Below are 27550 nucleotides of genomic sequence, written 5' to 3' on the forward strand. Positions count from 1 at the left end.
TGGCCGCGCAAAAAATGCCTTGTGGCAATTGAGGCCCAGATTCTATTTATTTAAAAGTGGCCTACCGGGCCCGCTGGGCGGCAGCGGAGGCCCGCAAAGAAAGAGACGCTAGGGCGGGCGAGTGCGTGACATCGTCAGAGTGAACGCGTCTCTCCGGGCACGACCTCCCGGCGCCGCCGTACGCCCCTCCCCGGCGCGGCCTCCTCTCGCCGGCTCCTTCGTCGCCTACTCCTCCGCAGCATTAGCGGCGATTAATTAGCGGAGAAGGGCGAGAATGCAGCCGCCGCCGCAGTCGCAGGGAGCAATGGCCACCGGCGCTGCCACCCTCACCGTCCCGTGCTCCATGGGCCGCCGCCCGAAGCGGAGCAGCCAGCGCCGCGGCTCCGGCTCAGCCTCCCTCTCCGTCCGTGCGTCCTCGGACGCAAACAGTAAGCGCTGCGGACCACGCCCCCTTCCCTTTCCCTTTCCCTTTCCCTTTCCCTTCCGGAACTCGAGTCATGGCTTCACGACTGCGTTTCGCTTTGCTAAAATTGCCTCGCCGCAGCGGTGACACTGCTGGACTACGGGGCGGGGAACGTGCGCAGCGTGCGCAATGCCATCCGCCACCTCGGCTTCGGCATCCGCGACGTGCGGAGCCCGGAGGACATCCTCGCCGCCGACCGCCTCGTTTTCCCTGGCGTCGGCGCCTTCGGCTCCGCCATGGACGTCCTCAATAGCACTGGCATGGCCGACGCGCTCCGCGAGTACATCCAAAGGGACCGCCCCTTCCTAGGCATCTGCCTCGGCCTCCAGCTGCTCTTCGACTCCAGCGAGGAGAACGGCCCGGGTAAGCTCCTCTCACTCCGCCAGTCCGTCCCACTTCGTTTGCCGCTTGTTGGCTAAGCTGTGCACTGTGGATGAACAGTAGTTGATTTAGCATTTGATGTCACAGTGAGCGGCCTTGGTGTGATACCGGGCGTGGTCAGGCGATTCGACTCCTCCAAGGGCCTCATAGTTCCTCACATTGGCTGGAACGCTCTTGAGATCACCAAGGACGCACAGCTGCTGCAGGGAGCTGATGGCCACCATGTTTACTTTGTTCACTCCTACCACGCACTGCCTGTAAGGAGCAGCAACTTTTAGATTCTCGTGCTTTGGTGGTGTCATGAGATGTGACTTGTTTTTTCTTTCTACATGCTTAGTCAGATGCTAACAGAGACTGGATTTCATCAATATGCAACTATGGTGACAGCTTCATATCATCCATCTCAATGGGAAACATTCAGGCAGTTCAATTTCACCCAGAAAAGAGCGGAGGTAAATAGTTAGTTTAAATATGAATCTCCAAAGTTTTAACTTACTGGTCATATTAATCATTCTTTTCTTTTTTCTGCAGATACTGGACTTTCTATTTTGAAAAATTTTCTCAGTGCTAACTCTTCAGGAGTAAAGGTAGTGTTTATAGTTTCGAGCAGTCAATTTCTTTTGATTTGATCTTTTTAATTATGTAATATGAAATTCATACATATATTTGTGATGTAGGCCCCAGCACGTAGGAAAGCATCAAAACTTGCAAAGAGAGTGAGTTCCATCTTTCATATTGTTATGTATTTCAATGTGAACCACAGTTTAGATTTCCATCCTTCTTATTCTCTTCAAAATTTTCAGGTGATAGCATGCCTTGATGTTCGGTCAAATGATAATGGGGATCTTGTGGTAACAAAAGGTGATCAGTATGATGTAAGAGATCATACTAGCAGCAAAGAGGTACAAAGCTTTATCCACTGACCTTAAGTGTGGTTAAACTTCTCAAACATCAGGACAAGATCTAAATGGCATTTTCGCTTTAGTCCTAGGTGATACTTTGGCCATAGTTCATTTATATTAAATAAACAATAAATCTGAGATAATTTTATATGATTTGGCTGATACACAGCTTGGTTTGAACATATTTTAATATTTACTCATATTATCATAGGTAAGAAACCTTGGCAAGCCAGTTGATTTAGCAAGTGAATACTACATAGATGGTGCTGATGAGGTAGTTTTCTGCATAATTTTTTTCCATGTTATGATTCAATGTATATAAAGTTATTATCTTATATCATGAATAACATTTCCCTTAGGTCAGCTTCTTGAATATAACTGGTTTCCGTGACTTTCCATTGGGCGATTTGCCAATGCTAGAGGTTTGTTTAGAATCTGAAACCTCCTAATTTTATCTTTTTTTCTTCACACCCTTTTGTCTAGTGTAGTGACATGTAATCTTCTGTAGGTACTGCATTGTGCATCTGAAAAGGTTTTTGTGCCACTTACAGTTGGTGGAGGTATACGAGACTTCACAGATGCAAATGGAAGGTTATTTCTCATGCTCTGTTCTTAAGCAATGGGTATCCAGAAACTTTGTGCTTAGCAACCTAATCTCCTGGCGAGAAAGCCGTAGAATGCGGAGTAAAAAGATTTAAAACAAAGGGTGGTCGCAGATATTGAAATTGATACCTGAATGGCCTGATTTTCTTATTTGAATAGGCCTGTTTCATAAATTTCAAGTTTTTCCACCAATCTTCGTGTGGTGAGGCAGTTTGTCATCTTATTTATCGATTCTTTTCAACTTTGCATGTTTCCTGCTCTTTGTTCTTTACATCCAATGGGTAGCATTTGTTATTTTAGCCAATACTGAAAAGGGCAAAATATGTCCCTTTAACTGTGTACATTTCGTTCTCCTCAGATACTATTCAAGCTTGGAAGTAGCATCAGAATATTTCAGGTCTGGTGCTGACAAAATTTCAATCGGAAGTGATGCTGTTTATGCTGCTGAAGCCTTTTTACAAACTGGTGTATGTATTTTATTTTTCTCTCTCAATGTTCAGCTATTTCCCCATTATATAGTTATTTCTGTGTATCAGGTAAAGACAGGGAAAAGCAGCTTGGAGCAGATTTCTAGAGTATATGGCAACCAGGTTTTCTTTATTTCATAACCTTGTTTTGTTTTATTGCTCAGTTACAAAACATAAACTAAAATTTTGTATCTGGTATTTACATTTCTAGTCAGATTTCACGATATGGTAGAGATTTGCTTCTTGTCACCTTTTTTCCCTGAAGAAGTAACACTGCAAAGTATCACTTTCAAATTTCTGTTCTGTCATACGTATATGACAGTTACATGCATAATTTGGGAAGTCAGTTACATGCATAATTTTGCTATTTGGTGGACAACTTATTTCTATGGAATATAAACACTGAGCCATATATTTCACCATGTATTGAGATAATGGCTGCCTATCAAGGTTCAAAGAACTGCTGTTCGTTTATCACTCGAAGTCAGTAAAACTGTAAAAGGCAATCAAACCAAATTGGAAAGTGGATCCATGAGTAAAGATAGATCACCTTTTCTCGTTCAAGGTCAATTTGACCAAAGGCCAGCAGCAAACATCTGGTTCCTGATGGTTTATCAATTGTGTTGCTTATACATTGTTGACCAATCCAGTAAATTCTACCAATATACCAGTGAATGCCACCTGAACCATCCTCATACTAAATATTTATTAGTATTCTAGCAGAAACGCTGTATAACCTATAATTTGCTCATTGTAATAAAGTATAGTTCTCATTATCAGGCTGTAGTTGTAAGTATTGATCCTCGTCGGGTATATGTCAATAGTCCAGAAGATGTGCCATTTAAAACTGTGAAGGTGTCCAGTAAAGGTACATTCTATCTTTGTTGTAAATCGCCATTTATATGTTGAACAAACGAACATCTCATGTGACTTTCCAGGTCCATCAGGAGAAGAATACGCATGGTACCAGTGTACAGTAAGCCATTCTTTCTTCCTCAACTGTATAGACTGTTTTAAATTTGAGCTCTTTTTGTACTCTTCTTGACCTATCTTTTTGGTCTAGTACTACTAGTAGCTATGATTTATTTTCGAGGCAAAGTCAGGCTAAGGAACTCCACCTGAACATTTTCGTTTCATAGAAAACAAGTTCTACAAGAACTATGATTGAAGGAACATAATTGTCAATTTGCTTCTGTTTCAGGTGAGTGGTGGACGTGATAGCCGACCTATTGGAGCATATGAACTAGCAAAAGCTGTGGAAGAATTGGGTGCTGGAGAAATACTACTTAACTGCATTGATTGTGATGGTATGCTATGGTATTTTTACAAAGATATTAGCTTGTTGTGCTCTGCAATCTGCATACAACCTAGGTGGCGCCTTTCAATATATCTTTATTGTGCCCCTTTACCGATAGCCATTGTGATTTGTTCTTAAGAATTTTGAATGCTTTTTGTTTTTTAGCAGTTTCATTATCGGTTCATTTAGTGCGTTTGAGCCCCTTTTCCAATCCAGAATCAATATGTCACTGAATTTACTATTCACTCATCTCCTCAAGAGTCGCGGGGTTTTTACGTGAGCTCGCCAAGCCTACCACAACCCTCCTTCATCTAGGCTTTGGACCAGCTATATTAAAAGTTTAAAACATCAAAGTGGAGTTGCCCTGTTCTCATGTGTCATGTATAACTTATATTGTATAATTGCAGGCGTGAATTTTATTGACTAAGTTAAGCAAGTGCACTATGACCTTGGAATCTGGGTTGCAATGTGACTGTAAATCAAGAGTGGGGAAAAAAATAGTACCCGTACTATTTAGTTCTCTTAGGTTCGAAATTTGTGGTCAAATTGTTTGCCTGTTTGCTTCAATTTTCATGTGAATTTGTCCTTTTATGGGTTTATGAAGCAAAGATTCCATTGTGGCATCTTCCTTGCAGGCCAGGGCTGTGGATTTGACATAGATTTGGTCAAAATGGTGTCTGATGCTGTGACAATTCCTGTCATTGCAAGCAGTGGTGCAGGTGCTGTTGAACATTTTTCTGAAGTCTTTGCGAAAACAAATGCTTCGGCTGCCCTTGCTGCTGGCATTTTCCATCGGAAAGAGGTATGGGATCCTACTTTCTCTTCCCTGTTGGAATGCTATGCTATAACCTATGAGAGGTTTCTTTCTGTAACTTGCACGTATTTCTATCTCTTATTAGAGAATGATCTCCTATGCTGATTTAGGAATTCTTTTCCTCTAATTTGTATGATTTGCCATTAGTTCAGTATGCTTGTCGGCATGTGTGCTGAGTTAGCAACTTTAGTACATAACATGTTAGAATTACCCCTAAAAAAATAACATGTTAGAATTCTTGCCCATCTTTAATTTGGAAATCAAGCTATGTTTTGTTTTGTTTTTATTACAACTTTATTGCTTTTCTTTCGTGGTTTTTATTGAGTTTCATCTCTAGATTACACTCACCTTACTTGGAACAGTGTCGCATTCTCCTGGAGTAAATTTTTTGTTAGTCGTGCTGTAGTCCCCATTAATCAATTACCATATGCATTCCTTCCGAAGTCAATATTATCTGTTCCTAGGCTTGATACTTGATATGGAGAATTGACTTGTCACAGGTCCCCATACTAGCCGTGAAAGAGCATCTGGTGGATGCTGGTGTGGAGGTCAGGGTGTAGCAGGAAAATCTTTGTTATTGTTGAAAAATTGATGTCTGATTTTGTCTGATGTAGTGACTGCGGCAACTGCTCTCTGTTCTGTTTCTGGAACATGGTGGCAGTGCATAGGCCCCTGATAGGAACTGCAATTTCGTAATAATAAGTTAATAAGGCGATGCTGAACAAGCACCAGTTTCTTTTGCTTGGGTTTCTCTACTTTGCCGGTGCGTCCAAGCTGCCCCCGAGGCTCCGATTGGCGAGAGCGCTGCGCAGGAAGGTCGTGGTCCGGCTCCTCTGAAGTGCCGACTCGTCACAAACTGCCTAGTCAGCCGCATCGTCGTATACTCGTATTCATCTGTTTGTTACGTCCTGGGTCATCACTCATTGGATAAGAATCCAAATAAAAACCTGAACCTATTTCAAATATCCTCCGGAGAGGGACACGCAACCGGTTGCCTATTAAGAATCCAAAATTGATAAGTGTCACCTCCGTTTAATTCAACCCGCTTATACTGTCTTAATTAATTGAATTTGTTTTAAAATCAGTTGCATGATTCTGCTGTAACATCATTAGGGCTCAACGTTGGGACAAGGATAATATGGCGTCATCTTATAGATAACCTCACAGCATCCACGTAATATTGAGATGACTTAAAGATAATATTAATAACGGATCATAACATTTTAGTCATCTGATAATACCCTGCGTCACTTAAATTGTGGGACTGATGAAAACACTATCATTAAAATGAAATAAAGTGCAATTTTTAGTCTTCTATAAATGTGAGTCTGAGTGTATGAGCTCGAAATGCTATATAAATAAAGTGAATGTGCAAGTCTAGAAAGATGTGCATGAAGTATTTCCATGGTAGAAAATAGTTGGAACCCTTGATAAAGATATCTAAGGACGAGGTATCATCTAATGTGTGGTACTAGTATCTACTATTCATCTTGCATATGAGCTCGATTTTATTGTAGCAGGCACTTTTCATTTATTCCCTGGAAACTCCAGCCACTCACACTTATAGAAGCATTGATCAGTGGCTTTCACTGATCACATCCAAATACCATGATTATATCTAAAAGATAATTTTCTAATGATAACCTTACAAGTAATTATCGTGTTTGTATGCATCTTTCCACCATAAGAAGTATGAGTAGCGTACGTAGTCACCACCAATTAAGCAGAACTTGCTTGCACTCTGATCATTTGAAGTATTTTAACTTTGTTGCATAATTGATTCTAGATGCTCCATGTGACTTATAAGGGTTCCACTCTTTCAGGTGATTCTTGCAAGCTCTTTTATAGATGTTGGAAGCTCTTTTATAGGCATTCTCAACAGATCATTTGAAGTGTCTCATCTTTCATTCTTCCTCGTAGAACTTCGCATCATGCCATCTGACCTATCACCCTCGCCACTTGCTGATCAGCTTGGATCACCATGACTTGGTCAGTAGTACCTGGTCTTCTTTTAGATGGAAGTTCAGAGTCACTGCTTGCAGAGACAGCAGTTCCATCATCCATTTTCTGCTTGTCCTCAGCTTTCCATATCAGTACCTGGTACTGACATTGCACACATGCATGAAAATCTAGGTGTTGTGAATTGGCCTTTTTCCCTTGTTAAACTGAGATGTGATCCGGACTTCATTCATTTGAGCAAGCCACGATGGCACAAGAGTGCTATCTGAACTCGTAAAATGCAGCTAAAGAGTCCCCTTTGAAGATAGATCAAGCAATTATGAATGCATGATAGATCACCACCTCTTGCACTGTGTTAGGTGGTTCAAATCCATCTTAATCAGCGGTTGCTTAGCTTCTGTGGATTAAAAAAACAGCACGAATTAAATGACCACGGAATGAATAAATTGCGTAATTCAGATCTAGAATCAGGTAAAAGAGCCCCGTGTTGAACACAGGATTCTAAAGGAAAGATAGGTGCCAGAGGAGTTTATTTCACCCTATCTCGTGTCATCCTGTGGCCTGCATTGCATTTGCAATCAGCTAAAAAGCCTTCCCTACACTAATTTTATATGGAAGGGATTTTCGTTGCAAAACTTAATTATGAAAAACTAATTTTATTTGACAAAATGAATGCACAGACAGAACAGGGGAAGGTTTGTCCAGTACATCAGGATTCGTTTGATTGAGTTCTGTAAGCAGTACCTTCACATCACAAGAGCACAAAATAGTTTCCCCAATTTACTAGACCTTTTTTTAATTATTTTTTTCTGAAATTTCAAATTTATTCTGGATTTGTAATATCAGCTCTTAGCACAGGCGGAAGAAATGGTATGCTAATCCAACAATGTTTAGCTCGATCGACCGAGTAGTGAAGCAACAAATCAGACGCAGATTTGAGCAGCAGAAGGAAACGAAATACACATGTTGGCGCACGAACTGGATGGGACTCCAGCATCAGATGGGGGACATTGCGCTGAAACTGGATGGGACTCCGGCAGACGGCGGCGGATGGTCGGGAGGAGAGGAGAGAACGAGAAGCCAAATGGGCAGTCATTAGAAGGAGCGGGCTTATTTGTAATTTGTAGGATTCTTTCTGCAAACTAGTAAGATGCACGTGGTTTTGAAAACTTTAGTGATTTATGGATTTTTTATACTTATCAGTCTTGCACTAAATAACACTACAACTATTTTAGAAAACTTAAATTGAACTATAATTATTTTCATCCAAGTTTCAATAAATCTAGTAAACAAGTATATGATATTTATAAATAATCTATTATCATTTACCCTTTCCATTTAATTTAACCTTGTGTAAAATATGCTTTTCAAGAATTCATTGTAGTATTGAATATGAATAACTGAGACACATTGATAAATATTCTTTATAGTTGAGCAAATATTGTTTTTCCATTAGAATGTATAATAACTTTTTTACAAAGTGCATGCAATGTTACATTGACCACGTTACATTGACCACGTCCAAAGTACATAAGCATTGGTCGAGCTAGCTATTACTCCGCAACATCTGAAATTTTTACAACATTATCCGTTATTAATAAATAAAGCCACCACCATCAAAGTCGTGCATTGGTTCATGCGAATGTCTGAGTGCTCCATGACCACGCACTCCACCCGCTCTCCAGGTGTCCAGCCCCATTGGCGAAACCAAAAGTCCAAAATGCAGTAAGCTTATGAGTACAAATATACAAATGTTATTACCGCATTTCCTCAAATATAAAAAGATAAAATAAAAGTAAACTAAAATCAGCACACGAATGGAAGCCCAGTTGTAAAGAAAATATTTTCTAAGAAGCTCACTTAAAAGAAAAGATGAAATTCACAATTCTATAGATAAGAAAATGTAAAATTGAGAAATCCAGCTATATAATTAGAAACTAATTGTGAACCAAAAGGCTACATCTTATTAATTCCCTCCTAACATCATAATTCTAACAAACAAAATGCAAATCGAACTTGCTGCCATGAATAAATAGAGAACTTGCTGTTATCAGTTACATTCCTTTCAGCAAAATATGAACCATTGATCAAACCTATAATTGGATTATTATGATGATAGGCCCAACATTTTAAATGGAATTCTATATATGCAGTATAGAAAGAAAAAAGTACTAAATATAAAAGAATATACAGGACATGACATTTAAGAAACCTTTCTGCCCACTCCTCCAAAAGTCCAATGTACAAACCTATGATCTGCCAAAAGAAGAAAAAATAATATTAGAAATAGTAATGTTGATCCTAGCATAACATTTTTTTTCATCTAATTGTTTTTTCACCTAGAAGAAAAATAAGTAATAAGATCTACTTTCCACTCATTGATTGGCAATTATCATTTATTTCAAATTTAGTCAATAAAGATTAATAAAAAACCTCGAGGCATGTATCATCCTCTCCTCCAATGAATTGTGTAGGAAGGTCAGCTAGTCATCCTAGATTGCGATTGGTTTCTCCAAGTACCAGTATTATCATTGCCACCCTAATTTCACTATTTTGATGCATATTTGTTGCTTCTCCCATACAGGCAGGATTGGTCATGGGTCTGCAAAAAAGCTATACCTGTGCATGACTCACAGGAGGCCTGTTGTTGAGCACCACATCATCGAGGGCCTGCCTTCCCAGACACATCACTTTTTGATGAACTGCACATGGAAATAAACAGAGAAAAGTTGAGCAAGAACAATTACTAAAAAGTATCTTGTGGTAGTTGAATAGAGCTCATGTTGCCCTCAATTCTATGCGTTGGTGATGAGTAGACGCAATTCATTTGATGGTTAATTTCATCAGATCATAGACAATTCTTTCAATGAGTAATTTCATTCAGAACCAAACAGTCAAAGTACAATCCTATCGCTCGGTGATTTTTACAAGCTCTTGGCATGCATCGGTTGGAGGTGGTGAGAGGAGTACCTGATTAGACATGATTTATCAGACGACCAAGAAGGATTGATTGCCTATACTGCACCCTGAACATGGCACACGTTTCATCTAGGGAGTCTGCTTTGACCAGGCTTCCCCGTATCCCGCGACGGTAGTGGCAGAGGCAGAGCCGAGCGCACCACGAACCGGTGGTAGTTGCAGGCGCGCGGGTAGTTCTCCAGCTCCTGGGCGCGGTGAATGGGAGGTGTGAGGGAGGAAGCCGGACAAGGCGGGGAGGAGGAGGAGGCCGTGACGGCGGCGGTAGTGGTGGAGGCGAGCGCCATCAAGGGTGGAGCCTCTGCCACAGCGCCGCGGAGCAGCTTGAGCGGCACGGGCTGCCGGGGCTCGCAGCACGAGCGGCATGGTGAGGAGGACGAGGCAACTGAACGAGTGAGCGCACGAACGGTTATGCGGGCGGGTATGCGAGTCGTAGGTGCGAAAATAAATTAGTTTTGGGTGGAAACACGCTCCAACTCGCGGTTTCTAGGGGTCTCTATCCCCTACCACCCCCCTCGGCCTCGACAGACGGACCCAGCGTGAGGGGTATGGCGGGTCCAATTTGAATAAGAAAAATTTTCAATTGTTTTTATCTTTATAGTGTGTATATATATATATAGATAATCGGATCGGATACAAACTAGGGGCTTCATGTAATTTCCAATTCATCAACTCATAGCTCTGGCTCTGCATATTCTTTTCATATATATATATATATATATATATATAGATAATCGGATCGGATACAAACTAGGGGCTTCATGTAATTTCCAATTCATCAACTCATAGCTCTGGCTCTGCATATTCTTTTCATACTCTGCTTCCTCTTGTCTCCTCTTTTTTGACACGAACTATGGCGAACCCCTTAAGGTCAGCCTGAACAAGTGTATTAAGCAAAAAGGTAACGTCTTACAAAGGGAGGGGGGTTGAGAACAGAGTAGGGGTTGGAGATGAGGAGTTTACAACAGAATGACCAGATACAAAAGTAAGTTACATAAGAAGAAGGAAAGAGCTCCAACTCATGATACATAAACTATTGTCAGGAACAGAAGATCTGTTAGCCCAAAGAGCAAGGTCAGTTGAGCAACGCCGCACCAGGTCGTAGTTGGAGACATCCGCTTGGTTGAAAACCTTGGAGTTCCTGCACTTCCATAAATTCCACAGAAAATAGGTGATGATAGTCGAGCGCGTTTTTTGGTTGGGGGGAGTTGGTCCCGGGAGAGGAGCTGTCTAGAGGAGCTCAATGTGAGAAAGGGAAGAGGTAGACACTTCAAGAAGCGCCCAAAAACTTTGGGCCCTAGGACAGTGGAGGAAGAGATGCGAGATGTCTTCAGATGTCCCGTAGAAAAGGCAATGTCCCGAGTTATTAGCATGGCGAGAGTGTAGCCTGAAATTTGTGTTCAGTTTGTGGTGGTGGACCAGCCAAAGGAAGGATCTACAACGTGAGGGAGAAAAATTCCGCCAAATTAAAGGCGCAAACGGATCATCGGGGAGGTGAGAAAACGCGATGGAGTAACTAGCAGCGGTGGTGAAACAGGAGCTGGCGGAGTTTCGGAGGTGTCGGTGGTCAGGTTCTGCAGGGGCAAGCTGGATCGGGTTCATGATGGTAAGGAGGAGGGAAAGTTCAGCCTCAGCGACATAGGAGCGGCGGTTTTGAAGGTGCAGGTTACCTCCTGAGAAGACATCCGCGACCGAGATGTTCAGGCACCAGGAGTGGGAGAGCAAGGCAGGGAAGCACTCCGCTAAGGGACAGTCGCCAAGCCAAAGGTCGTACCAGAAGGAGGTATGATTCCCATTTCCGATTGTAACCGCAGTGGCATCCCGAAATGTTTGTAGGCCCTGAAGGATAGCAGTCCAGGTAGGCGTGTCGCTGCGTCTAGAATCCCCGAGGTCCTGGGAGCCATTCCAACCATATTTTGATTGGAACCAAAATTGTCAGGGGGACGTGGCAGGGACATGGAGTTTAGCGAGGAATTTTTGGAGGAGACAGCGGTTTTGGATATGCAGGTCTTTGATTCCGAGACCCCCTTTGTCCTTGGGGGTAATGACTAGATCCCAAGAGGCTTTACAATGACCCCCAGAACAGGTTAGCATCAATTTGCTCAATAACCCCTTTCGGAAGGAGGAGAGAACACATCGCATAGATTGGAAAACTGGACTGGACCGAGTGAATGAGAACCTCTCTACCGCCTTGGTTTAGGAGCTTGCCACGCCAGCCAGCAAAGTAGGAGTCGAAACGATCAAGGAGAGGCTGAAGATCAGTGGTGCGCAATTTGGTGGCAGTTAGAGGGAGACCAAGGTACGGCTGTGGGAAATGGGAGATAGGGCACCCAAGATCAGGGCCATCAGAAAAGCATCTTCGTGTCGTATGTTCATCGAGATGAACGTGCTTTTGTCAAAGTTGATGTGGAGGCCGGAGAAAGAAGAAAAGCGTTCAAGGATGGTTTTAAGGGATCGGAGCTGCTGGACATCACCCTTCAGGATGATGAGGGTATCATCGGCATATTGAATGACCGGGCACGGGAGGCCAGGGGAGAGGGGGTGGAGGATATCGCTATTGGCCGAAGCTTGGTGAATCAACCTTTGTAAGGTATCGGCAAGGAGAATGAAGAGATAGGGAGAAAGGGGGTCACCTTGGCGGAGCCCTTTCCGGCAAGGGAACCAGCGACCAGGGCGACCGTTGAGGAGGACGGCGGACTGACTAGTGGAGAGAAGAAACTGCATCCTAAGTCTCCAGAGAGGAGGGAAGCCACGGGCTTCAAGAACTGCATCTAAGGCTAGCCAGCTGACTGAGTCAAAAGCTTTACGAAAGTCAAGTTTGAGGACGATGGCAGGAGTTTTACGCTTATGGCAGGTTTGAATTAGGTCAACTGCATAGACAAAATTCTCAGAGATGCTCCGGCCCTTGACAAAGCCGGTCTGGTCTGGGTGCACGAGGTCGGGGATGAAAGGTTGAAGATGAGAAGTAAGGGATTTGGAGATGATTTTGGTGGGAGTGTTCTGGAGTGAGATTGGGCAAAAGTCCTTAGCATGGCAGGCTCCAGTTTTTTTTTTAGGAATGAGAGTAATGTAGGACTTGTTGAAATGGGTGAGGTCGGCCTGGGTGGAGTGGAAGTCAGCGGCTAAAGAGAGGATATTATGCTTCACGAGATCCCAGCAAGACCGATAGAAAGCGGGTCCAAACCTATCAGGACCGGGACTGGCATTGGAGTTCATGCCAAGAATGGCAAGACGAAGTTCAAATTCCTCAAAAGGGTGGACAAGAGAGTCGGCTTGAAAGGAGTCTAGGGAGAACGGGAGAAGGAGGGTAGAGAGGTCGAGGTCCAAGTTGATGGGATCCACCATGCCAAGCAGGTTTGAGAAGAAGCTGAGAAGAATGTGCGCTTTACCAGAATGACTAGTCACCGGGATTCCGTCGTGAGAGAGGGATTTAATTTTATTTCGCTGAAGACGGATGGTAGCACACTGGTGGTGGTAGGCCGTGTTTTCATCACCAAGAATGCACTGCCTGACCTTGCTATGTTGTCGCCAATAGGCCGCGCGCTGCTCACAGAGACGGGAGAGGGAAGATTTTATGAGGGAACGCAAACGGAATTCAAGGAGACTCAGACGCCAGCGTTCTTCCAGGATATCAAGGAAGCTGATTAAGACTGTGCAATTACCAATTAGCACGTCAAGCGGCTTTTGCTTTTTTGCCCAAGCACGGGCCGCACTTCTGATACGCTTAAGCCGGAGACAGAGGAGCGCAGAAGAAGAGGGACCCGGGGGTGACCGATTTGCACGCTGTTCCAGTTAGCAGAGACAAGAGGCGGAAAGGTTGGAGCGGACAGCCAGGATTGTTTAGGCGGAAGATTGCGGGGCGAGGGATGTTCGCAAAGGCACGGAGGGAAAGAGGAACGTGGTCTGACTCATTGCGGCAGAAGGAGGAAAGGGAGGTATCCGTGAGTAAATTGTTCCATTCAGTGTTGAGAAGAGCTCTGTCTAGGCGCACCAGCGTGGGGTTTGCTTGATTATTGGACCAAGTAAAGAGCCGATCTAGAAGAGGGATTTCCAAGAGACCACAGTCGTTGATGAAAGCATTAAACAAGGAACCTTCTCTAATGTTAAAAGTGTCATTTGATTTATCCTCAGCAAACTGAATAAGATTAAAGTCACCCACAATTGCCCATGGACCCGAGGTAGAGGAGGCAATAGAGGACAACTCGTGGAGGAACTCAGGCTTGGAGGGGCTGTCGCACGGACCGTAGACATTGGTAATAGTAAGGGAAAGGTTAGAGGCAGTAGCTTGGAAGCGAGTTGTCAGGGAGAAAACGCCTAGAGAGTGATAAAGAAGATCAAAATCAGAGGCAGCCCAAGCAGTGATAATACCCTCGGAGGTGCCTACTGAAGGAAGATGAACGATGGATCGGAGACTAGGAGGCAGGAGGGATAGTTTCTTGAAATGTGACACCTGCTCAAGTTTCAATTCTTGAAGACAAACGAACGTAGGAGAGCGCGCAGTAAGAATATGTTTGACCGATACCGCGAACATTCCAAAAGAAGACAGAGAAAACATGTTTAGACATGATTAACAATAACCTGCCAAGAAAGGAAGAGAGCATTCATCCAGGCACCCCACCAATAGGGTAGGGAGTAGTAGAAAAAAGAAAAAGTCAGAAGGTGCCTCACATCCCGGTTACAAGGTGGTTGCGCATGGCAAACCTGAACAGAAGGAAACAACAAACTAGCAGGAGATAACCGGGGAAAGAGACAGGCAGGGAGCACAGTCCACTGCCAGGTACAGAAGGTGGATGAAGCCTTTAACATTGGAGTCGTTAGGCCGCGCCAAGCGTGTCCTCATCTGAGAGGTCGGAGGCCGGATCGATGTCGTCCATGGTGGCAAGCTCAGACGCAGGGACTCCACACGCAGAGCCCATGAGGTGGATGTCCGACAGAGAGAAGTGCCCAATCACTGGTGGCAGGACCTCGAGCAGCTCAGAGGGGATGGCATCCGGGAGCTCCGTAGAAGGTGCAGGACCGCCCTCGAGTTTCCTTTTCTTGAGCTGAGCAGCTCTCTCCAGCATGGTCAGGAAGCAGGGAACTTCAGTGGCGGCCAGGCACGAACTCCGGCGAGGCCTATGTCCGGCCAGCAGAGGAAGCGGCTGAGACAGGCCAGGAGCAGGGGTAGAAGGCATGTGCCGCACAGGAGCAGAGGCAAGTGGTCCAGGAGCCACCGGGCCCATCTGGTGGACAACCTTAGGGAGCACAGTGAGGGGGGCAGGATCGGTCTCCTAGGCCCAAGGGAGGTGGCCCAGGTAGGTGTTGGGGTGGATCGGTAGCAGGAGCCCAGGGGAGTTATTGTGAGTGCCACGGCAGATGGTTTGGGTAGAGAGGACGGTGGCATGGCTTGGACCCACAGAAGCGATCTCGTGGAGCAGGCCAATGAAGGCAGATGCGAAGTTGACCATAAAGAGGTTTCGCGGACCTCCAACAGGGGACAGGGGAACCAGAGGAACACGATAAATTCCACGCTCCCCCCTGCTGCCCGAGGCATGGATCTCGATGAAACCTGGGAGCACATGGAAGTCAACAGAGGCCGGACGGAAAAGCTGCGAAGTGGCCTGGACAGAGGGGGTGCCAACAACTGGAAGCGTAGAGGAGATGGGAAGGGGAGCTAGGAGAGGCAGGTGGGGAGCGAGCGAACCCAGTAGTGGCGAGGTTGTCTCGGGGGGGGGGGCAGGGAATCTGTTGGCATCTCCCCCATCAGAATCATTGTCGGGAGCATCGTCCCCATCAGAATCAAGGTCGGAAGGAGGGTCAGGGCCAGCAATGTTCTCCGCATGGAAGATGTGAACCCTGCCAATGGAGCCAGAGCTGTCGTGGTTCTTGAAATGGATGTGGTGGGGGGATGTCAGATAGGTCTTCTGCCTTGACCATGGTAACAACAGCAGAGTAGTCCATACCAGAGAGGCAGATGGGGTCGATGTAGTGGGGGTTGGCAAAAGGGCCGACAGAATGAATAATGTGGTCCCTGTTCCAGTACTCAAGAGGGTAGTCCTCTATGGAGAGGGCAGCAAAGATCTCATGCTCAAAGAGGAAGCGATTATCGGTGTCATCATGGCGCTCGAGGAAGACAGTGTGGTCGAGGAAAGGGAGGGGGCCTCTCTGGATGGTAGCCTCACGGTCGGACGCGTCACCAAAGATAGCCAACTGAGAGTCCCGGGAGGAAGGAGCCAGACGAAAGCGGGGGTTGCGGCCATGGGTCTGGAGGGCACGGCGGACCACATGAGCAGGAGCAGCTGCAGGCGGATCAGTGAAGGCAAAGGCAAGATTGTCATAGTAGTTCATGTGCACAAAAGGCATATAGGAGTCCACATAGTCCGGCCGAAGGAGGGGGGCAAATCCTCCTCGTCGGGTGGGTGATCTGGGGAGGAGGCCAGTAGAACAGAGGTAGAGGAGGTGCGCAAGGAGGCAGAGGAGCTTGGCGTCGAGGGAGGCGTGGAGGAAGAGGAAGAGGTGGAAGAAGGAAAACCGAGGATGGAGCGTGGTGAGGCCGAAGCAGACGAATCTGTAGCAGTCGCGGTAGAAGGCGCCGAGGGGGTTGTCGAGGCCGAGGGAACGGCAATGAAGGACGGGGCAGGCGCGAAGGACGACGACGAGTCCACCTAGCTCCCAGAGGGATGCGCGGTGGAGAGGGAGCCCGTCATTGGCGAACTACTGGGGGGGACAACATGGGAACAAGGTGAATGAGGAGCCGGATTTCTAGGAGGATGAGAAGACAGGGGCAATTTGCAGTACCTTTCGGTGTGACCCAGGCACCAACAGCGCCTACAGTGAACTGGATCCCGGCAGCGATCGATTTTATGGTCAAGAGCCAGGCACCGGAAATAGCGCCGCCAGAGGTCAGTGGGTGGAGGAGGGGAGGAGGGGGAGGTAGGGGGATATCAAGAGGCGGCGAGGCGGCCACTGCGGCAAAAGATAGGGCAAATGTCGGCGGAGCAGAGGCAACGTCGGCAAAAGCAGCCAGAGCTTGGCGCGGAGCGCAAGATGGGCTGGTCGGAGCTTTCCCAGTTGTCTTCACGGCGGAACCAGGCGGGGAGGAATTGGGTGGAGGAGAGTTCGTGGACTTGGCGCAGGGGGAAGGGCCAATCAGACCCAAGGAGAAAGGGCCCGCGAGGCAGAGGCAGGGTGGACGCCTAGGTGCACCAGGTCTAGGGGGAGGGGGATCGAAAGTAGGGGAGCTTATGTCATTGCCCGGAGGAAAGGAGGAGTTCTGTGAGAAAGATGGTTGATCGGGAGAAAAAGCATCGCCGCATCGCGACGGGGAGGAAGGAACGGGTCCCGGGCCCAGGATCGAGGGGAGGGGAGGACGGGAAGTGGGAGGATTCGAATTTTGAACAAAACGGATTGCGTCCTCAAGAACGGGGTGGAAACGGAAAGTCACGCCTCCATGCCGGAGACCGGCGAGGGAGACGATGAACGCCGTGACAGAAGGGGAAGAGACGAGAGAGGTAAGGATTCTAGGCTGAATTTCGCGTAAACGAAGGTGATCGGGACCAAACCCCAACCAAAAACCAAGCGCATCGAGAACAAACACCATAGGAGTGGGGGAAGCAGAGGCAGAGGTTACCGAAATCCAGACGGGAGAGGCGAGGGCGGCGGAGGGCGAGGACGGGGGTACTAGGTCCGCGCACACAGGGGAGTAGAACCTCTCCGGCACCAGGTCGACGAAGAGAGCGCCCGGGTTGGGCCCGCGGTTCGACGCGGTAGCCAGCAGATGCCGCAGCTTGGGGAAGGCCGAGACGCAGAGGAAGCCCGGAGCCGAGGGAGGAGGCAGGGGTGGCTCATCAGCAGGGGAGGCTTTCGAGGAGGAGGGGGGAAGGAGGGCGGAGAGGTGGCGGTCTCCATTGCCAGACCCTCGCGCGTCGGGAGCGAGCGGAGAAGGTGGCCACCGGTGGTGGGGGTGGCCGCCGGGACCGGGGTGGTCACCGGCGCTCAGGCTCGCTCCGCCACTAGATCCCATCTCCTTGCCCACGCACAACTAAATCATAAGATGGTTTGCAACCCTCTTGTCTCCTCTGGTTCAGAATTCAGATCAATTATGAACTGCCTTCACATCACATTTTGGCTTCTCCATGTCAATGTGTCACTAGAGCAGCTATACCCGGTATGGCCAGCTTCTCCACTTGCACTTACGCCAACGTTAACACATGACAAAGAAGGTGAGCGCCAAGAGTTTGGTAGCTCATAGCTCTGCACATTCTTTTCATGCTCTGCTTCCTCCTGTCTCCTCAGGTTCAGAATTCAGATCAACTGTGAACTGCCTTCACATCACAACCTGCAAGACTACATTTGAGACCCTAATCTGATCAACTGTTAACTTTCTTCACATCACAGCCTACAAGACTGCATTTGGAAGCAGGGGACCCTAATCTGAACAGCATCAGGCGACACCTCCCCATTGGCTGCAGTTGACACGGCGGTGAGGATCTATTGGGAGTTTGGGACTAGTCTCCATTGATTTCGAGAGGGGTCGTTCAGATAGCCGAACGGAATATAGGGAAGTGACGATATGAACAATAACTGAATGTTTTTCTGGCAAACGTAATCCCTGAACAAAAATTCACGGGACAACGGTGAAGTTTCTCATTCTAATAAGATCGGGGGCTGAATCATGCCCGTCCGGCCCCTCTGACAAGGTACATGGTGCTCTAACTAAAGAATACTCTCCTCAATCTCCATTGAGGAACCCAACCTGATCTTATCCAGGTCGCCATCATCGCAAAACCTACAGCAAGTAGGGCTGCGCCGCGCCCTAGGTAGGGTAGCCGGGCCGTCTCAAGTTCATGCGCACGTCCACCGAGCCGCGCACCACGGACCGCGGCTTCCCGTCCGCGTCCCGCGGCACCGGCAGCTCCCAGTCCAGCAGCGGCACCGTCTTGCCGAACTCCAGCGTCCCCTCCACCCTCGAGGGCCGCTCCTCCACCTCGCCGCGGCGCCTCCTCTTCCGATCCTCCGCCTCCTCGTCGTCGTCGTCGTCGGCGTCCCCGATCACCAGCGCGTCGAGCAGCAGCACCCGCGCCCTGCAGATCACGGCGGTGTAGACCGAGGTGTGCGGTCCCCCGCGGGTCACCACCACGCCCCTCCTCCGGCGCAGGTCCTGGTCGACGCGCTCCGCGTGGATGTCGAGGGACTCGCGCGTCCAGCCCGACACCACGGGGATCCTGAGCGGCAGGCTCCACCGCTTGATGTCTTTGATGGCTTGAGCCCTGACGTACCTCCTGATGTCCCTCTCGCTGATATCTTCGTCGACGTCTTCCTCATCCAGCTCGTATGGGAGCATCTTCGCCGAGCCGACCACCTTGCCGCAGAAGCTCACGTACACGAAGCAGAACCGCGGCCACGCTGGGCCGGCGTAGCCGCACATCCTCGGGCACGTCAGGATGACCTCCAGCACGCCTTTCCGGCGAGGGGGAAGATCGACCTCACCCATAGGGGCGGACGCTTTGAGACGGCGACTCCGATCGCCGCTGCCGCCGTCTAATACCTTAACGGGTAGACCAAGGTCGCTAAAATAATTCATCTAGGTTTCCAAATATCTCTAACCCTTTTAATTCACGGAAGAAAAGTCGTTGTTAGATATGGCGCAAATGCCCTGTTTAGTTTGCAAATTTGTGCTACAGTAACTTCGAACGTTTGATTCACTAATTAGAAGTATTAAATGTAGATAACTGACCAAACTCATTCCACAACTCCAAGTAAAATCGCGAGACGAATTTAATGAACCTAATTATGTAATGATTAGACAATATCGTGCTACAGTAAACAGTCTCTAATGATAGATTAATTAGATCGAATAGATTCGTCTCGCAATTTTCCGTCCATCTATATAATTAGTTTTATAATTAGTCAATATTTAATACTTCTAATTAGTGTTGTAAAAAACTAAACTAGCCCTAAATAAATTGTCTGCTGAGAAAGAGTGCAAGACAAATTTATAGGAGTCCTCTACCTATATACCCTAATGTAAAGTGCTCTTGACCTCTATACCCCTAAAAGATTGACTCGCACCTCTGTACCCTCGCGCCAAGTTTTGTTTACCCATGTACCCTTCTGGACGGAATGAGCACTAACGGTGGCTAATGGAGTTGGGAAAAGACAATTTTGCCCTTATGTGAAGGAGGTGTTTCCTCTCAAATTTTTTTTAACATATATGCCTTTATAAAAATTGATGTTAACTTGTATGCCCTTGGTTGGGAGTCTTTGAACAGTTGGACCAGTTGGAGGTGCTGGAAGGGAGGCGTGCGCCCGTATAGCATTTTTTGGTTTTTAATTTCAAATATAATGAAAGTAAAAAACTCTGAAGAAAAAAGACAGCGCGCACAAGGGGAGTCCGTGATGGAGTAGCATCTGTGAGAGGGATGAGCTTCTCCTTTTATTGAGCAATATTTTTAAAAAAATTCAAATATAACAACAGTAAGAAGAGCAATGTAAATAAATAAAAATAGCCCACTCAGAAGGTGACTCACTGTTGCCTGAATCTCATCAGTCTGTTTTTTTTTCTGAGCGAGTAGCAGTTTCAATTTACTAGTCATTTTGCACCACTGCTTTCAAACATGATGTATCGCTGTCAGTCTTCAGTCTCAAGTCTCAACCATGCTGCACTTAAACGGAAACTCTGAGCATCCCGGTCTCTCCATCTAGTTGTCAATTTGCAGTACTATGTTTCTGAAGCAACAACTCGCTTCTTCCGAACTTGCCAACAAGTTATTTCGCAAAAAAAAAAAAACTTGCCAACAAGTTAGTGGTCTGGATAAAATTTTCTGCAGTTTCAGTTTAGTATCATATCTTGAGAGAGAGAAAATAGAGTCCTTTAAATGTATATCCGTACGTAAAATGTTTTTGACTTCCATATCCCTAAAAATTTGACTCGCACCTAGTTTTTTTTTATTCATATATCCTTCTGGACGGAATGAGCACTAACGGTGGCTAATGGAATTGGGAAAAGATAATTTTGCCCTTACGTGAAAGAGGTGTTCCCTCTTGAGTTTTTTTAACCTGTATGTCCTTATGAAAATTGATGTTAACTAGTATGCTATTGGGAGTCTTTAAACAGTTGGACCAGTTGGAGGTGCTGGAAGGGAGGCGTCTGCCGTGTAGCATTTTTTTTGTTTTTAATTTCAGATATAATGAAAATAAAAAACTCTGAAAAAAGACATCGCGCACAAGGGGAGTCCGTGATGGAGTAGCATCTGTGAGAGGGATGAGCTTCTCCTCGTATTGAACAATTTTTTTAAAAAAATTCAAATATAACAACAGTAAGAAGAGCAATGTAATTAAAGAAATAAATAAAAATAGCCCCCTCAGAAGATGACTCACTGTCGCCTGAATCTCATCAGTCTGTTTTTTTTTTCTGAACGACTAGTAGTTTCAATCTACTAGTCATTTTGCACCACTGCTATCAAACATGATGTATCGCTGTCAGTCTTCAGTCTCAACCATGCTGAACTTAAACTGAAACTCTGAGCATCCCGGTCTCTCCATCTAGTTGTCAATTTGTAGTACTATGTTTCTGAAGCAACAACTCGCTTCTTCCGAACATGCCAACAAGTTAGTGGTCTGGATAAAATTTTCTGCAGTTTCAATTTAGTATCGTATCTTGAGAGAGAGAGAATACTCTAAAATTTTTCATTGAAACATGCTGTCATTTTTCAGTCAACTATTTTTTCGTATCTGAAACTGAAAAGCTGAAACATTTCATTCTCTGTCAGAAATTGTGCTTGGACATGATCACCTTCCAGGGACGGCGACGCCTGTACACCACACCAGCGAGAGCAGCAGCCACGACCTGCGCGCGGCTAGCCAGCACCGACCCAGCGACACGCCGTTCCCCGCGGCGCACGGCCTGCCGCCACCTCCCGTCCCGCTACTCACGCACGCCGTAGCCGGGCGCGGCTCCCCGTCCAGCGCCGCTCCGACGGCTCCGGCCCTCTTGCCCTACTAGTGCATGAGGCGCGCCATTGGCGCGCGTGTTCATCAAGTGCAAAAGAGGTGTGATTTGTTTGAGCACGAAGGAGGTTGCATAGTACATGAGGAAATAAATTTAAAGCTGAGGATCGTATTCTAGTGGCATGCGCTATTCGTGCAGGTTCAAGTTACTAAGGTACTGGTACGCAGCGACCAGGATATATTGAAGAACCCACCATGGAGCTTCGAGCATGTGGACGACAGTGATGAGTAAATGGGCCATCGGGCAGATGTATTCGTGGCAGGAGTGCAGCGCAAAAAAGTAAGACAATGGGAAAAGTACTGAGTATGGAACAAAAATAGATTCCATCTTGCACTATTCATTTGCATTGTTACACATAGAAGAAGTAACGCTAATTTCTAAATGGTAGAGATGTTGAGAGGCAAAGCATCATGGGCAACCAGATAAGGATTTCTTCAGTAAGTAATACACATTAGTCAGCACTCAGTAGGAAAACATAAAGGTAGAGACAGATCATAAGCAATGAAAATCGTTCATAAAACTTAGTAGGGAAGAACCTAACATGTACATACAGTTCTGCATATCCCTTGAGGCCAATTGCAAGGGCTCTGTCATAACATCGCCGCACAAGCTTGCGTGAAATAAATCTGTTGGTCACCTGCATAATTGGAGTGCTATTGCCATATTAAAAAATATACATGTACATTTTCAGTGGAGATCAAAGTGTAGTGTTGGTAAGCTGAAGTACTACAAGAGCATCATTTGCAGCTTGTTAACTAAGACAATTAGGGAAGGTAATGCGTAAGTGAATGGGCATAGAAGTAACAGTATTTGGAAACTACATGCTTAGTACAGTTGAGATGCAAACCAAAATGCGAATGCACAAAAGAACTATGGTAAAACGAGGGAAAAATAAGGATGCAGCTCTGCTAGATTAATTGACTATCGTCACTTACCAGCAGATCCCAGGGTGAGCAAGTAGATGCACCACCAGCTACAGGGGTGCTCTAACCTTCTTCTCTGAGGTACTTGACCTAAATGGGCAACATACATGACAAAATCGAAATAAGCTTAAGCTATTACATACAGCTGCAGCAAATTTTCCACAGGAAGGGGAAGGGAGGCAGAAACTCAACCCACTACAATATTGGCACCTATGCTTGTCCCAACAGTGAATAGTGGAGCCTCTGGATACTCCTGATGAAGAAAATTAACAACTTCGCGCATATCTTCGGTCCATCCAGCATTATAGAAGCAATCAGACTGCCAACAGAAAAATTAATCCATCCAGCATTATAGAAGCAATCAGGCTGACAACAGAAAAATTAAGTGCAAAACTGGTGTAGCAGTAGGCAGCTAAACTTTAATAGCCACTGATGCTGGTGCTGATTTTTCTGGTGTTAGAACATATATTCAAGGTTTAACTAACTCACAAAAAATCCTTGCTTGGACAGAATCATGCATTATCAAATTAGCATAGTTTTTTCTTTTAGTTAGAGAACTTACTGTTATGGAGATGCCACCCAGAGACCCCTATGATTGCTTACAACCTGTTCAAAGCACCCCTTATCCTGACAAAGAAAAATGGACCAAAAAATTAGAGAGTAAAGGGAAGAAATAGAGAAGACATGTAAAACCTCACAGAGGTCTAGCCAACTAAATGAAATAATCATGTAGTTGTCTGTGTGTGACATTTAAGTCAAAGAAAGTAAATCTGACTCATTTGGCCACTGATAGACATAGCTTTGAAACCAAGATTCCTTAACATGAGAGCAAGGAGCCTAGTAGATTCACAGGTGCACACAAAGATCATGATCATGCTCTCGCCTCTCATTCAGAACATGAAGAAGATAACGGTCCTAAAATTCACGTAACAAAAGGTGGATCAGAGACGAATGATGGAAATAGGTACTCTGCTGTGAAGGTGAACAACATAGAGCAACATAATAGGTTTTGGAAAAGGTATACTGAAAATGATACAACAATGGAGAAGAAAAGAAACAAAAAAGACACTACTTTTTTAAGGACTCAAGCACTGCAAATTGATATAATTGCAGCATAAGTAAACATATTATTTACAGTAGTACGTGGCAACACAAAATATTGAGGTCAAGGATTTAAATGGCATGAACTCAACAAAATCATTTATACAGGAAGGCATCAGCAGTAGCAGGAACACATAGCTCTGCAGGGCTCCAAAAGAAGTAAGGTGCAATATTAACAGAGGGAAAAATGGAAGGGACCTGCCAAATATGATTATGTGTTACGTACACAGACTCATAATACCACTAAAACTGAGTGAAACCTTGTTTCCAGTTCAAATATTTGATCTAACTTAAGCTTACCTAGCAGGCAACGAACTTATTCCCAAGGATGGTAGAACTGCAAAGCACCAATAACACAGCATTAAGAGTATCCATTTTTAATAAACCAATTAGAAAATAATATATATATATATGTGAGGCCTGGCAGTTGTACTATTTTTTTCTGCCATTCTCAAAGTCAGTTTCATGCCTATTATCAGCTATCAGGCATTTTTTTGTTCAAGGAAAGCCATGACCAGCAGCTAAGCAATAGAGAATGACAATTAATGTGTCAACACTTGTAAAGAAAGCTGGAATAAATTTGTTTCCTTTCCACCCATCAAATAAACAATTTCGTTTATCAAAAAACCTGACTACCCGCACACAACATGATGGTCAGAATAAATTGGTCTATTGAAACAGATAACACCAACAGAATAAGATGATGATAAACTTCTGCAAGAAACTTATACTTTAATCACAGTCAAATAGCTTTTTTTGTAAGAAAATGTGTACCGAACTGGTGACGTAGATGAAATGCTAGTGCAGCTGTTAGACACAAACACTGTATCGCCTGAAAACAAATAGTGGTACAAAAAGGAGAAACACAAAAGGTCACATTCTAAAGATGACAGTACCTTCATAGTAGGACCAAATGCTGAATCAGCAACCCTGTTGTTCTCAGATATTATTGGGATGCTCTCCAGAAGTTGCTCCCAATTGTCACGGCACTAAAAAACTCAAAAAGAAGAGGTGAGCATTTGTGAGTTAATATGATGTGATGTGAAACCATGACCAAATCAGCTAGGAAATGGTGAGTGAGATACCAGGAAAAGCTAATTAAACAAGCTTTTATGATGTGCAGATTAGTTCAAGGTGTATACCTGCAGTGGTTCTTTAATTTCGTAGTTAACATAATCCCTAAAATGAAGAACTTCTAAAATGAAGAGTCAAATAGGAGTGTTATGTAGATCCACAGTATAGCTTCTGGTGAAATGTAAGAGAAGTACAGCTCTAGCAGATCTTTGCCGATTTTAAGACTTTGATTTGACTGGATATTACCAGTCGTGGAGGCGTCAAACCCCAGATCTGGGCGACGCAAGGAAGGATAGCAGCCTGGTGGTGGTGTTGCCACTGGACGCAGCGCTGGGATCATCAAGGAAGAGGTCCTCTGGCATGCGGCAGGCTCGGTGCGCGGGGATGATGGCGCCCCCGACGAGCAGTCCGGAGATGATGAGCGAAGCGACGGTGCTGAGGAAGAAGGCTAGCACGGACGCAACGACGAGGCGGAGCAGCGTCTCGCGGTCGGTGAAGGTGCGGCCGAAGAGCACGACGGGCTGGTCGGAGGGGTGGAAGGCGTAGAGGAAGCACCAAGCGGCGAGGATGTCGAGGAGGGCGAGGAGGGAGAAGGGGTGCGCCAGGAGCGAGGCCGTGAGCAAGAAGGCGACGATGGCGGCGTAGTTGACGTGGAAGTAGCCGAGGTTGCGGCGCAGCCGCGAGGTGGCCTCGGAGAGCGAGTCCGGGCGGGAGAAGGCCGAGCGGTCTAGCAGCTCCGTCCACGGCCGCCGGTCCGAGAGCGAGCGCCGCGCCATGTCGGCCAGCCGGCCCACAAAGAGACGGAAGACCACCGCGGCTAGCGGCGCGTCGGAGAGGGCCCGGGACTCGAGCAGGGGCGCCGCCGCAGGAGGACCAAGCTGGAGGCGTGCCGGTGAGGCGAGCTCGGGAGGACGCGGTGGAGGAGCCCGTGCGCGCCTAGGTCGACGAGGCGGACAAGGACGCGGCCGCCGCGCGCGAGGCCCGCCACGGGGGCGAAGCCCTGCTCTGCCGCCCCGCGCGCAGGCCCGCCGTCGGAGGCGGGGCCCTGCTCCGTCGTGGGGTGGGGGTGGGGAGCTGCTACTGCACGCGCCCGCAGGCGACGCTCCGGCCGCGCGCCCGCCGCGCGCCGTAGCCGCATGGAGCTCGAGGCCGCCAGATCTGGCTGGCGCCGCCATGGCCCGAGCAAGAGGCCGCCGGATCTGGCCGACCCCGCCTATCTCGCTGGCTCGCCGGAGGAGGCCACCGGCGCCTGGGAGGTGAGGAGGAAGCTAGAGAGCGGAGGGCGACGCCGTCGGTGGGGAAGCGAAGATATTTACTGGCACAGTAGTATGCGTGTGGGATGACTACAGGCCATCGATTCACCATCCGGCGACGTAAATTTTTTTGACAGACGTGGACAGCCTCCCCGTGCGCGGTGGGAACCAACTTTCATCTATAGAAATAGAAACGACGGGACTACTGGTGCACACGGTGCCCTCCCCTCCTCTGGCGCGCAGCAGGATGGGGAGGGCCCGAGGCTGCTGGCGCAGCCTCCAACGTCAAGATGGCAATGGGTATCTAAAACCCGAGTAACCGACGGTTTTTATCTGATAAGAAGATGGGTATGAAATAAGTTTTCTATCTGTGGACATATTATTGGGCAAAATCTTGTACCCGTCGGGTATGACGGGCACGGGTGCGGATGTATACTACCCATACCCGCCTAGCCGCGGGTGCGTCCAAAAAAAACAATCATCCTAAGAGCAGCCGCAATGTGCATCCGACACAAGTGGTAGGAAGGTGGGACCAGCAGCGGGTGGTAGCAGTGATCCAAACATGCACACAATGTATACCCGGTTTAAGTTGGGCCCCGCAATAAAAAAATCATCAATCCAGGCTCATGTGAGAGCAGACTTCCTGGCATGGGAGCGGACGTGATGTCAGAAACAAATTATCTCCACAATGTATCTTACCCGTTTGAAGCTCTTGCTACGGGTGCCCTAAGTGCCTAACTCATTTTAACCCTTATGGCCAATGAATTTGGCTCAAATCTAATTAATCCCTCCTAGTATATATATTATTGAACTCTCCTTGAAATCCTACTCCATGCTCGCTCCAATTTTAGTTTGAATGAATTATTTTTCATATCGATATGTGATATTTGTATGTACTTCTCGGGTATGTTTTTCGGATACGGGTTACCCGTCGGGTATAAATTACTCGCCGGGTACGGGTATGGAAGCATTTTCCTACCCATGTACGGGTACGGGTAACCCGACGGGTAAAATTTAGTTCTAGCGGGTATGAGTATGGGTAGCCACTACCCGTCGGGTATGTACCCGTTGCCATCTCTACTCCCACGGCTCTGCAACAGGATGAGGCGGGCGCCGTGGCTGCTACCGCGGCCTCCCACGGCGTGCAGCGGCTAGGGCGGCACCCCGCGGCTGCTAGCGCGCCTCCACGCGTCGAGGCACCCGGCGGAGGAATTTCAGAATTTGGGTCTCAATACGCGCGCCTCACTGAATTAGGGACTCAGTTCGCGTGCCTTTTGAAATTTGACACCCTTACTGCGAATTGTTCTATTTCAGATGTTTCTTCCCATTTTCTCTCTTTTCACCCATT

At 46.7% G+C, this 27550-nt stretch overlaps 2 protein-coding genes and 1 long non-coding RNA gene across 5 annotated transcripts; 1 reads left to right on the plus strand and 2 right to left on the minus strand.

Moving 5' to 3' along the window:
- Positions 1-80: 80 nt before the first annotated feature.
- LOC120689684 (imidazole glycerol phosphate synthase hisHF, chloroplastic-like) lies at positions 81-5667 on the plus strand. Of its 3 annotated transcripts, none has more exons than XM_039972049.1 (17): positions 81-428; positions 545-826; positions 932-1101; positions 1182-1296; positions 1376-1431; positions 1522-1560; positions 1648-1746; positions 1958-2020; positions 2106-2168; positions 2255-2337; positions 2708-2816; positions 2886-2939; positions 3597-3684; positions 3755-3792; positions 4018-4123; positions 4749-4915; positions 5428-5667. In XM_039972049.1, the coding sequence occupies exons 1-17, from the start codon at positions 275-277 to the stop codon at positions 5485-5487; spliced, it is 1746 nt and encodes a 581-aa protein (XP_039827983.1). In that variant the 5' UTR covers positions 81-274; the 3' UTR covers positions 5488-5667. The 3 variants fall into 3 exon arrangements, with proteins under 3 accessions (XP_039827983.1, XP_039827984.1, XP_039827982.1); XM_039972050.1 differs by having other exon boundaries at positions 93-428; positions 3764-3792; XM_039972048.1 differs by having other exon boundaries at positions 93-428; positions 2708-2939.
- A 2629-nt stretch (positions 5668-8296) lies between these two features.
- LOC120693450 lies at positions 8297-10229 on the minus strand. The gene is made up of 3 exons (XR_005682991.1): positions 9857-10229; positions 9506-9588; positions 8297-9142 (listed from the first exon to the last, which is right to left on the minus strand). It is a non-coding gene; the product is annotated as an uncharacterized LOC120693450 (long non-coding RNA).
- Positions 10230-22151: 11922 nt separating this feature from the next.
- On the minus strand, positions 22152-26124 carry LOC120689320 (PRA1 family protein B2-like). The gene is made up of 4 exons (XM_039971615.1): positions 25196-26124; positions 23337-24864; positions 22971-23093; positions 22152-22864 (listed from the first exon to the last, which is right to left on the minus strand). Exon 1 carries the CDS (start codon positions 26122-26124, stop codon positions 25210-25212), a length of 915 nt encoding a protein of 304 aa, XP_039827549.1. The 3' UTR covers positions 22152-22864; positions 22971-23093; positions 23337-24864; positions 25196-25209.
- Between the last annotated feature and the right edge of the window lie 1426 nt (positions 26125-27550).

Source organism: Panicum virgatum, chromosome 9N (genome assembly GCF_016808335.1).
Source record: "Panicum virgatum strain AP13 chromosome 9N, P.virgatum_v5, whole genome shotgun sequence".
Classification (NCBI taxonomy): Eukaryota; Viridiplantae; Streptophyta; class Magnoliopsida; order Poales; family Poaceae; genus Panicum; species Panicum virgatum.